Source organism: Halyomorpha halys, unplaced genomic scaffold (assembly GCF_000696795.3).
Source record: "Halyomorpha halys isolate HHAL.00 unplaced genomic scaffold, Hhal_1.1 Scaffold1552.1, whole genome shotgun sequence".
Lineage (NCBI taxonomy): Eukaryota > Metazoa > Arthropoda > Insecta > Hemiptera > Pentatomidae > Halyomorpha > Halyomorpha halys.
This window is the reverse complement of record NW_027115643.1, coordinates 10,816-23,529: the sequence shown is the minus strand read 5'-3', so window position 1 is coordinate 23,529 and position 12,714 is coordinate 10,816. Positions and strand designations below refer to the sequence as shown.

The following is a 12,714-nucleotide window of genomic DNA, read 5'->3' as shown; positions in this document are numbered from 1 at the left end:
AGTTCATATAATGATTTGAGGGAATCATATACTGGACATTCAGTTAAAATGACTATAACGGTAGGTCGCGTTTCGCAAATCTGGCATGCATGTGGAGAATCGCGGCCATAAGATAACCATGGGTCAGGCGCGTATGGCCTATTCGAAAGCGCGACCCCACGAAAACCTGAAAAAAAATGAGGGCAATGAAGTCATCGCCAGTACTGCCCCATATGAAATTCCTTCAGAAATCGCCACCTTTGAGCTCCGATCAGTCAGTTGGTAACCGGCTATCCCGCTGTGCCTAGGGGTCAAAGCAAAACACGGAAATACCGTTTCTTAAAATATTTGAAGGCAGACTTTAATGCATAATTGATGTTTTGGTTTAGCGGGTTTGTTGAAAAAATATTTTTTAAACTGAGTAGGACTGATAATGAATCTGTTCAAATGATCTGTATTTTTTGTGCATGGAAAACATTTTAGCTCTTGCAGACTGCGACCATTTCAGCTGTATGACTACTGCATATCAGCGACGGAGAGCATTGCACAGAATCGAGGCCTCAACTCCCAAGGTGTTCTTGGAGCAGTCAGTATAAATGCAGTCGGCGTCACCAAATTTATTTTGCAGTCCAAGAAACTCCTACCTATACCGATATGGCGGGGTGTTATTTTTAAGTAGCTTTAAAAAGAAAGGCAAAGTTTAGGGAAGGGAAGTTCCCAAGCATAACCTTAGTAAAGAAGAGACCTTTACTGTAAATAATGTTCTCTTTGTTAAGTCGGTTTGTTGCTGGTTTAGATGATGTCTATTTGGAAACAATTCATTCATAGGATGGTTTATAGCTAAGAGAATTTTAGCAAAGTAAATGAAGGCAAGCGGAGGCTCGCCAGCATTCAATCGTCAATCCGAGGCACTTGAGTGTGTGAGCGAAAGTAACCGGAAGATTGTTAAGGTCAGTGATGGCATTGCATTCGGCCGTCTTTCGCTAAAAATAATAGCAACAGTTTTAATTGTTGAAATTTTAAAACCATGATCAGAAAGCCAAACACTGGTCGTCCGCGTAAAGCATGATTTTAACAGGAAACTCAACCACTTTCAGCAGTTAAAAAAAAAAAATGCATAAAAGTATCGAGCTCAAAACACAAACCTGAGGCACTCCATTTTCCTGTTCGAATTCATTTGATAATACGTCACCGATTCTAACCCTACAGTTTCTGGTAAGTAGAAAATTATTTATGAAAGCATAAATGTGACTATTAATCCCAATACTAATCAGAGTACTGGTAATAATTTTCTGTTATTATCAAAGGCTTCTAGGATATCATACTGTAATTGAACTAAGTTGTCTTTACAACTGCTCCCTTTCCTGACCTCACTCTGTTATGCTGGGAGTACAATTTTGGCTTCCAAGTACTATATCACTCTACTATTTTTTCATCAATTTGCAAATAGATGAGGTTAGGGTGATCGCTCTAAAACTACTGAAATTCGTGTTTTTTTTGTCTTTTGTGAGAATAGGAATCGTGATCACTTCCTCCCATATATTCGGAAAGTTATTAGACGAAAATATTTTATTCAGTATCTTTAAAATCATAGATTTATTGGAGTAACGGCGGTTTTTGATGATACCAATCCGGACCGGGAAAGAATTCTTTCCTGGAAGTTCAATGCGGTGAAAAATTCATCCATAGAAAAGTCAGGTTTAATGGGTCAAGAGGATGGTTACTTATAGGGAATAGTTGGTATTGATTCGATAGATTGCTTTATGTTTAGAAAGTTTTCAGAGTAATTTAAAGTTGACGAGGTATCATAGAAATGTTTTATTAGAGTGTATGCTAAGATTACAGGGCCAGTTTCATATTGGTCTCGAATTTAAATATATCATGATGTTTCTAAATTTCTGCCAGAAAACAATCCCTGGTATGTTACAGTTAACCTTACTGAGAAAGTTCTGCCATAATTTTTAAATCACATATCTTGCATGTTTTCTGGTCGCTGTATATGTCTATAGTTTTTGAAGGATGGTCGGCGAAGGTATTTGCTACGTTTGCACCACTTATTGCACTTGGCTCAAACATCTTGATCAATCAGGTTGGTTTTTTACGTTTTAATTCCTTTTTTCTTTTCTTCTATTTTACCCTCCCCCTTCTCCTTCTCTACTCTTTTCTTATTACTTCTTACCAACATTATTGAGTTATGTTCACCAAATATTTCATTGTTATACTTTCTAATTATTCCTTTTGTCGTGTATTACTTTATATTTTATTATAGTATTGTAACTTACATTTACATATTTCATTAGTTACATATGTTTTGTTTCTCACTCGTTTTTATTTCCCTAACTGTAATTTTAAATAATTATTATTAAATTAAAATATGCATGTTTCTTTATTTCTTCTTGGACAATATAAATTTATATTTTATTTCTTTAAGCCTGTTATTTTACTCATATATTTAATTACCTACGTGTATGTTTTATTTTTAACTTTTTTCATTACTTTATTTTAAATAATTATGTGCATACATTTTCTAACAAGATTTTCATTCCTATTTTATAACTTGTGCTTACCACGCTCAATTTTATTAATACTTAGGCTATACATTTCTATGTAACTATCAAGTTAGTTATTTTTTATTTTCTAATCATTCTATAATTCCTCTTATTCAATCATAACTGTTATCTTCTTTTTTGTTCTTAGCCCTAATGAAGGCGTGAAATTTTAAATTTGAAGTTTTACTTATTTATGTTCTTCATTGATATTACTCCCTAATCATCCTAACCCAATAATTCTTAATCTTTAATCCTTAACAATCCTTGATAATCCTCGGAGGCGTCTGAAAAAGAAGATGGCCACGGGACCTTCTAATTTAAATTAATGTTTGAAGTACCACCGATGGGTAGTTCCTTCCCAAGATTTTCAAGTGTATATGAAACATACAACATATTTACTTATTGTATTATTTTGTACAGTTGTAAATTACATTAAATAAATAAAAAAAAAAAAAATTACCCCCAATCGTCTTCTCAAATTGAAAGTAGCATTTAAAAAAACTTAACATATATTCAGTTGACATTTGATTATTTGTTGTGTAAGTGTGGTAAATATTGACAATGTGATAGTAATTCAAGTAATTCATTGAATATTGAAGATTATCTTTGCTCTTTTTTAATTTTTTATGTTTAAGCAATGGTTAGCACCAGGTGATATTTTTTTGTATAGTAAATTTTAATAAATCTATTGTTTTGCGAAAAGCAATATATAGACATTTAATTGTTACTATATATGTGCTAATGCACATCCAAGACTTGTTAATTTATGTTATCCTGTATAACCTTTAATTAAATTTAAACCCTCTTCCTCTCAATTCAAATATCAGCAATGTCGTTCCAGATATATCGAAATTTCGATTATCCCTATCGATTGAACGAAATAATACCATCTTAATATATTAAAAAATCTATCGATACACGAACAGTGATTTTTTTTCTCTATATCTACACATCTAAGCCTAGCTCAGGATAGAAATGAAAGGAAAATGAATGTTGAGATCTTGGTGTCGATAATAGTCCGATAATAAAGCCGGATAAACTAAATTAACTCAAATTTACTTTGTGCTTTTAACCAATAAATAAATGCTAACTTGTCATCGAATCGATATTCAAATTACTAAGATTGATTTTATATTCAGTTATAATATTAACTGAACGGTATAAATATTGATTAAGTTAGATAAAAAAAAATAAAGGAATAATTTAATAAATATTTTGAAATGTCAACACTTGCTTGAACAGAAAAAACTGCGCATTGGCCTACTCAGTCAAGATCTTATTAGAACAGATATTTTACTAGTGAATTATTCGTTATTATCTAACAATGTTAAGTATTATATTTTCTAAAATCTTTGGCTTTCCAACGGTTTATAATAAGTCTATAATATTAATATTATTCCCGGAAATGATATTTCCACCCAGGTAAAAATATTTTTCACCTTTTCTCCTTAAGTTGGTTATCAAATCCTTTCATAGCTTATGTTTATCCATTTTTCTGTACTAATAAAAATGTTAAGTGGTTAATTATTTCATATAAACAAAAATACAAATATTTTAGAGGAATATTTTTTAAATATTCGTTATTTAAGCCCTGTCATACTATTTCAATGAGGATGAGACTTATCTGAAATCAAAGAGCATTTGATTGCATATTGACTTGCTGAGTTTAATCTAAATCGTTAGAGCAGTTTTCGAGAAAATGTGATAAATGGACAATAAACTGGCACTTCCAGTTGGTTGATTTTATCCAAAAAGATAAGTCATATTCCAGGTATGTATCTGCCATCTGCCTTAAATATCATTTCCAGTTTCGTACTACATTTTTAACTAACCAATTCATTTGCAAGACTTGGTTATTTGGATTCAGGGACCTCAAAATGTTTATTCCCGTCAAAAACTCAAAATTTTTATCGATCGTAATACTTTCCCTTACTATATATTCCATAAATAGGTAAGTGAAAGTAAAAATTGACAGGTATTATATATAAAAATAGACAAGGATAGGAACGCAAATAATAGCAAGTTGGTGTTAAATCATTCAATAATCATATATCCAATACATTATATTGATTTATATATATATATAATTATTAACAATTCTGTAAAGTATATACGATATATATTTATGGCACATGAGTGTTTCAAAAGTGGGAAATATCACCATTATTGATAAGACATTTCTTTGATGTAGGAGGTAAACGCAGACGATGTAAAGCCACCTGTGTACAAAATTGGTTTCTCTTGATCTTTCTTGAAGTAAAAATATCTGAAAAATACAAAATAAAATTGAACTATCTTACAACATGAGATAATTATATTTGTATTGAATACCATTCGATTTTCTCCGTGTAACAAAAATAATAATAATGGAAAATACAAATTCACTTAAAATAATATTAAGACCTCATATACTTGAATAACTTGAAAAGTTGTTTATATCGTTTACTGCACGACATACATAATGTTTTTTTTCCTACGAGTATTTATTGATATTTAAAGCTGTATTACATGAAAATAATAATTGTGATAATAGCGCTATTTTGCCATAATAAAGACTTGCGGAGAAACTACCTAATTGGTAGCTTTACAATTAATATTTTATACATTACAAAGTCTTGAGGCCATCTTCTTCTGAGGCTCCTCTGAGCATTGTCAGGAAAATAAGAGGAAGCAAGGTTAGAAACTAATGGGTTTAAGTGGTTAAGGAATTTTAAATCGAAGGATTGATATCTGCTTAGGTATAGATCTGTTAGATATGGTACATATGTATTTATGGATGGCTTTATTTGTGACAAAGTTAGTGGCATTGAGAATTTTTACGAAAGATTTCGGATTGTAAGAATTCGATACGAGGGGATTCGATGGTTTAGTGGAGCCCCAAAACTCAACTCCGCACTTCTAAATTAGCCTTACCATGGTCATATAGATGTGTCTCTTGTAATTAATAGGTATTTTTGATCGTCTGTCTAGCAAGTGTTGTAATAGTCGAGCAGCTTACTATCTTTTCAGTCAAGTGTGAGAATTCCAAGTGATTCGTTGCCCGGATGTAGATGTACGAAAATATATTTGTGTTAAATTTTAATTTTTTTTTAAGAGCGAATTTCATCTATTATTCCCTCAGTAAATATTTTATTTTAGAGTTTTTATAAGGAAGACATGGATTTTAGTCGAAATCAAGGGTACTTTGAAGAAATAGAATTTCACATCACATCCTTTGTTCACAAAACTGGAGGCGGGTCTCAGCTTATTCTAAAGCAGGCCTCAACTTAATATGCAATTAATGTTTACACACGATATTTTTTATAAAACTTTAAAAGTAATGAAGTAGGATGCTATTTAATTAAATTAACAAAAACAGAATTAATTCAGAACTTTATGAAGAACAGGAATCTGTTTTATCTATCCGCTTGATGGAAAAGCCTTCTAATGATTTTAGAAAAACAAATTTAACTTTCTTTTTTCTTTTTAGAGTACATATTTTCTGAAATTTGGAATCATTTATCTTCTATTTTTTTTTTTATCATTACTTCCGATTAAACAAAAAATGTGATGCTTTAAAAAAAATACAAAATATAATTTTTCCATTTCTGTAGAGAATCAGACCATTGTCTATGTGGAATTTTTGTTTTTTTTGTGATATCCTTTAATTATCTGCATATCTTTAAAAATGTACGCGATACCTTTTTTCTGAATTTATATCAGTCAACCGCTGGGTTCATTATGAACTTTTAAAATTCCAAATATTTCTAGACACATTTTTGAAAAATATGTGTGTAATGGGGGTTCAGCTTAGGTTTCAGCATATCTAAAAATATGTAGACATTAGCAATTAGGAGCAACCCCATTCCCTCAGAAGATAACTGTATAGAACTCTTTTGTTTTCTCGGTTTAATACTATCAACTATTAGAATTGATTAATTATTTTAAATATACAAATAAAATTATTTTGAAAATTGGACATTTTAACCCTGTTAAATTGGTTTTAGGTCATGAGTGGCTACTTTTGGAGAGACGATTTGAACGTTAAGTAAATAATTCCAGTTTTATACATCTTTCGTTTTATTGTTAAAATGTTAACGCACAAACACGAACAATTTTATTTATTTCTTCAAATAAATAATACACAAAAATCAGTTCCATTTCCTAGTCAACACTTAATACATCTGATAAGATATTATCTGAAAATCGAAGGATTTATGCAAATTATATAATTTAGTCAATTTTCTTTAGTTATTAAAACTATATTAAAAAAAACCATTGTAGTTGCCCAAAAAGTATAATGTTTCCGTGAGTACCACTTTTGTCCACAACCTAATTTCGGTAATTTTCGTCTTGCGCTCGTAAAGTATCCTAAAATCCCAGTAACTGAGACAATTAGTTGCCCTTGCGGAGACCACGTAATGATTATAAGCTTTATAATTATATCGTTGAAGTCGAAATGTTGTATCTGTATATTTTGCTGTATTGGGTTTTAGGAAATTTTAATACGGTTTTCTTTTAAATGTTAAAATTACCTAGCTAATTATATGACATATTTTTATAAATTTACAAAATGATGATAAGAATATTTATATCGAAATAAAAAAATAGCTGATACCTTATATTTCCACACATAATTTAAAAATAATAATTTAAACAATGTTTTAAGAAATATACTGATAATCTATGACGGCTTTGCACCGATAAAATATTAACAAATAAAAATAAAAATAGTTCGTCATAAACTTGATTCAAGATAAAAAAATAAAACAAATTTTTGTGATATTTATAATTTTATTTGAGTATTCGTTTTGGCTGACAAGAACTAAAATTGGAATTTAATTGAAAAAAACAGTCTTCTGTGACTTTTTATTTTGTAGAATTGTGGCAGAATTATAGAAATAGTTTACTAACATTTAAAGTTTTATCTTTTCCTTGGGTTTAATGGTAAATTGTTATAGAATCAATATTGAAAATACAAAGACTTTATGGAGTCATAAATCGGGGTTATAAACCAACAAGAAAAAGAAAGAATTATTATTTTTCAAGGATCATTAAATCACATGAGAACAAAAATTAATAATAAACCATGGAAGGTGTAGTTAAAAATAAAAATTTCAATATTGTTTGTTATAATTTATCCACTCATTTTTTTTCTTTAATTGTCATCTTTGTATTCATTAAAAAAATATTAATGTTCTTAACTTACTAGTTTTCATATTATTCCCTTCGTTCAATACGATTAATATTAATATGTAGCAATACGACACACGCTTATTCCTGTTACAAAAAAAGAAAAATGTATTGAGTACGAGTTAAAAAAATTAATCAGGCGATGGAATCTTGTATTTTTGAAAGACTTTATAAATTTTAACATCTTGGGTACCAAGATCAGAACTCAAGCATAACATTCCTTGGACTCGGTGAAGTATAAAGGTGATTTCAAGTGACTGGTGTTTTTCATATTCTGGAATCTGCCTGAACTCCTAAAATTTTGTTGTTTTTTTTGGTGAGATGAAATAAAAAATGCCTTACTTTTTCTTTCATCACGTATCTTTTTTTTTTTTTTTTTTTCAAATTCTTGGTATGTAACTCTTGTTTTGTAGCACCGAAATCAAGTAAATCTTTCATAGCACCTGAGGTTAATATATCAAATTTTTATGGTATCAAAAGGACATTCATCAAATCTACACTTTATTGTCAATAAGAGAAAACTCATCTTCACAGTGGTAAAAAAAATTTGTATTTAATTAAAGCATACCCGTGTAATAAAGATTGCATGTTGCAATGTTGTCGAAAGACGAGTTAACAAATTTACTATTTCGAATAAGGAAACATTTTTTTTGTTGGAGTTTTATATTTAAGAGTTTTAAGGGTTTCACTGGAAAGCTGCATCAGAATATGAAGTAAATTTTTTAGATGAATATTTTTTACCCTTTTTAATTTTTTAAAATTAATTTTATTGCGTTTTTATGATTAATTTACATTTCTAGGCATATTTTTAGTTTGTTTTCTATCTTTCTAAGTTTAGTAACAGTGCTTCCTTACGAAGTACTGCACGCCTGACCCTTCCTGAGTTTTAGTGGTACAGATTTAATTTAATTTTAATTTTCTAACTTAAAAAAACTACAAATGCAAATTTAAATATACAGGTATACAAAAAAAAAAAATTGTAATTTTTCTTAGTTACCAAAGAGAGCGAGTTTGTATGCAAATTTTTCTAGAATGAATTGTAACTATTATCCTTTGACCCCGTTGGAGGCTACACACATGTGATAACCGATTTTAATGAAACCTGTGTGTAATGAATGTAATGAATTAATGAAGTGTTCGTGCGTTCTTGCCAATGCGCCCTTAGGAGCTGATCAAATAAATATTTTACATAATTTTAGGAATGTTTTATAGTATCGTATGCTGACATTGTTTTACATGTAATTCATGGTTATTATGAACCATTCAATTTTTTTAATCGTGTAGAATAAGAACAAAAGACTTTTAATTATGTTAAATGAGCAAAAGTGTATAAAAAAATCGCAAGTTGCTTCCAATAAAGTAGACCAAAACAAATATTTTTCAGGACAAATCAAGACAGATTCGTGCTTGTTTTTTGTGGGATACTATTTTTTCAGTTCATGTCTTTTCTTCAAGAAATAAAATCACAATTCCACATAGTTTTCTCCAAATCCAACGTAAATAGAACCGTTGAAGGATAAACTTCTGCTCTTCCAAAGTCCTTCAATATCTTTTAGTTTTAATGCTTTTATTTTATGTCTTAGCTTCTAATTTATTTGCAAAGATACAGTTCGTACCACTACGTGTATTTTATACGGTCTTAAACTCCTCCTAAGTGCAGATTAGTGACGTTGTCATTAAGATTATTGCGTTGATTTGATAAAAACAAAATCGAAGGCTCTAAGAATGTAAAGCAAAACTTTTTGTTTTTTTCGGTTATTTTTTTGAGGAGCGGAAAACGAATGGCAACTTTACTTCTGCATCTCACTTTCTTTTTCACATGCAGTGTATTTTGTGATTAACTGTGAAATTTAACTCATTTAATTTTATTGACAATATTTGTTTGTTATTCTACGTCCAAAACGAATCGCATGTTATATTGATAGCCCTATATACCTTAATAATAGCTCTGTATTAAAATAATTTAGCCCATTTTCTACTCCATTGAAAACACTGAAAAATAGATTTTTTTTAGATTAGAGAAAAATAAAAATTTTACCCCTATTTTCAGGGGAAACCTTCATTTCAGCACTTCATATTATAATGTACCTCTTGCTACATCTTACTGTTAATATCACTAATTCAATTTCAATAGAAACTTGTTTTATTATTTTTTTTTTTATTATTCAAGTTATCTATATTCTAACCATGGTGAGGGATCAAGTTTTTCATTTTGTAGGACTGCCACTTAATGAAAAAAGTCAACGCCATTAGGGCGAATTCGAACCGGCGCCACTCGCAAGATCTCAGACTAGGCCTAACCATCTGAGCTACGGACGGCCCAATATTAAGTCCATGACAGCGCCAATCTCCTTTGTATTATATTTGATGAGTAAGCAATTAGGCCGTGGAACTAATAGTTTGGGTTCGCATGATCTCTGATGGAAGGTGATTTGCATATGAAAAACCTTTTTTTTTTTTTACTTAAGTTTCAAAATGATATTTACATAAAGAATAGAATTAAATTTTCCCAAGAACAAGCCTTGAAGAAGTCACATAACCGCTTTTAAACCCAAACCTAAACATATGTGCCCTGTAATTTAATAGTTTCCTTGATTATTCTAACCATTGATTTTACAATATTTGATTTGTCCAATTCCTTAATTCTTGTCTCATTGAATAAAATAAAACCACATTTTGACCGACCTCTACATGGCAATATATATCTATATATATCAATTTAAAAGCAATTTTTTTTTTTTTTTTAAGCATAGTTTTTAAATACCCTTTCATGCCAAATATTTACAGGTGATATTCACAATTTACAATACTTGGAATGAAGTACACTTTTTAATTCATAAAAATATAAAACATAATGAAATATTATTTCATCGATTATTCTCTGAATAATATTATTGAAGAGTAACTCCCTAATTATAGTTATTTCTTTTGATTCAGCAATTTAGATTTCAAAACTGATTACTCACGTTGGAAAATAACGGATTCGTTCTGCGCAGTATTCTTCTGCTTCATCACAATTCATTCTTCCGATTGTTACTGGACTGTTTGGTCGATTGTAATCTTTAGCTAATTGTTCCCAGTAGCGCGTTACCACTCTACAGGTAGAACACCTAAACATAATAAATTAAATATGAAACATGTAACGAGAGGATAAAAAAATTACAGATGTTGAAGAAAACACCTACATTGTAGTGTAAAACATGACAAAATAATCTCCGTCTTTAATGCCTTCATAAAGCGAAGCTGGAGTCATCTCTTCAGAATATTTTTCTCTTTGACAAGAAACAATCGCCGATTCCATGGCGACTATGAAAAAAATTTGTAGCCAATAGCACCGGATCAATTTTGATGTCTTGAAGAACATCGTATCGGATGTATTTGAATCAGTACTAAAGTGTGATAAAATAAATAAATTTCAATAATGCTTGATAAATCAGAAAGAGCACTCGTCCCTTACTAATAGCAGTGAGTCAGTTAAGTAAACCAGATAATAATGAGTTTTATCACCTCTATCAATATTCAGATTCAATGAGTCGTAAAAGTCGTTATTATACTCGTTAAATTCGCCGCTTGTATGAATATATTGTTCTAATATAGTTCTAATCTCTAGTGTTGATCTCACTATCGACTATCATAATGCAGATATTTGATTATAAAAAATGGTATTTTATATTTTTTTAAAAACTGAATAAGTGACCTATTATGATTATATAGTGTTTTTTCTTTCTCTTTTTTTTTTTTTTTTTTTTTTAAATTAAAGTTATATCTAAGAAAGTTTCAGAATTTTAATACTAAAAGTTGATTTTGGATAATTGTTGGTGTCAGTTGTACAGATTTAATTGTATGGCAAAAAAATATAAGTCGTGGGAACTCTTGCTCTAAGCATGGGAACTATACTTTCCATCCCCTCTCTAGAATAACTAAACTCCATGAATTTTTAGCAGTCTCACTGAAGCCTGTCTCCACGCTAGTCATATTTCTGATATTTTTAATAGTTTTATTTGGTATAAATGGTATAATGAATACTTTATAAAAATTTTTTGGTAGGTTTCACTACCATAATTCTAAATTGGGTCAAAGCATAGAAAACATTTCCTTAAAGGAAAAAGTTTTTATCCGTAATGATACCACAATTTTCTCAACAGATCTCAGCTTAACTAAATATACTTATAGCTTATCGAAGAAAGTTTTTCAATTTGTAATGTTTTAATCATTTTTAAACAAAATTTGTTTTAGTTTACGTAGCTTTAATTTTGAATAATCTGATTAGAACCGATTTTTAGCAAGCTATTGCATTGAAAAGAAAAACAAAATTTAAATTTTCTTATTTTCTTTAAGGAATCAGATTATAGTCCACACGGACATTTTTGTTGGAAATGAGATTGAGGATCAATTTTTTAAAAACGAAGTCCAAAATACTTAATTTTAATGATACTTTATGACAAATCCAGACCAAAAGGAACTTGGAATGGATTTTTACGGATTCAAAGATTAATGAAGCAGCAGTTTTTCTAGAAATGGAGTATCTATAGCTCTTACAGTCCGCAGATAAGAAAAGTGTAATTTTAAAAAGAAATGTTTTGCTAATTTTCCGGAATCTCCCGTAGGACAGATTTAATCAATTCCAACCATATTTGAAAACCGGAATTTTATCTACTTTACTTTAATATTTTAATTGGAGCTCAATTAGTTTGAGTAATTTTAATAATAATAATTTCAAAGTTTTTGAAAACTTCTTTTTCAGAATCTCTCTACAAAAATAATACGAGACCCATGGTTGTGAAAGCAGGCGATTGATTTGATCAGAATCACGCTCGACGGCCAGATTTTTACCCAATTAAGGATACCTAATTTATGAGGCTGGGTGGATCCCAGGAGGCTCCAAAACCCACAGGGTTGAACCACGGCTACAGTGTAAAAGAAAACAATTTTCTGATTCGAACTCGGGTCCTTAGAGTTAGTATTAATAACCTTTACCATTAGTTCATTAGTATAGCATATAATAGCTATATAT

At 29.9% G+C, this 12,714-nt stretch overlaps 1 protein-coding gene across 1 annotated transcript; it reads right to left on the bottom strand.

Moving 5' to 3' along the window:
• Positions 1-4,615: 4,615 nt before the first annotated feature.
• Positions 4,616-11,170, bottom strand: LOC106690018 (thioredoxin domain-containing protein 5 homolog). The gene is made up of 3 exons (XM_014435269.2): positions 10,886-11,170; positions 10,667-10,810; positions 4,616-4,794 (listed from the first exon to the last, which is right to left on the bottom strand). The coding sequence occupies exons 1-3, from the start codon at positions 11,062-11,064 to the stop codon at positions 4,692-4,694; spliced, it is 426 nt and encodes a 141-aa protein (XP_014290755.1). The 5' UTR covers positions 11,065-11,170; the 3' UTR covers positions 4,616-4,691.
• Positions 11,171-12,714: the final 1,544 nt, after the last annotated feature.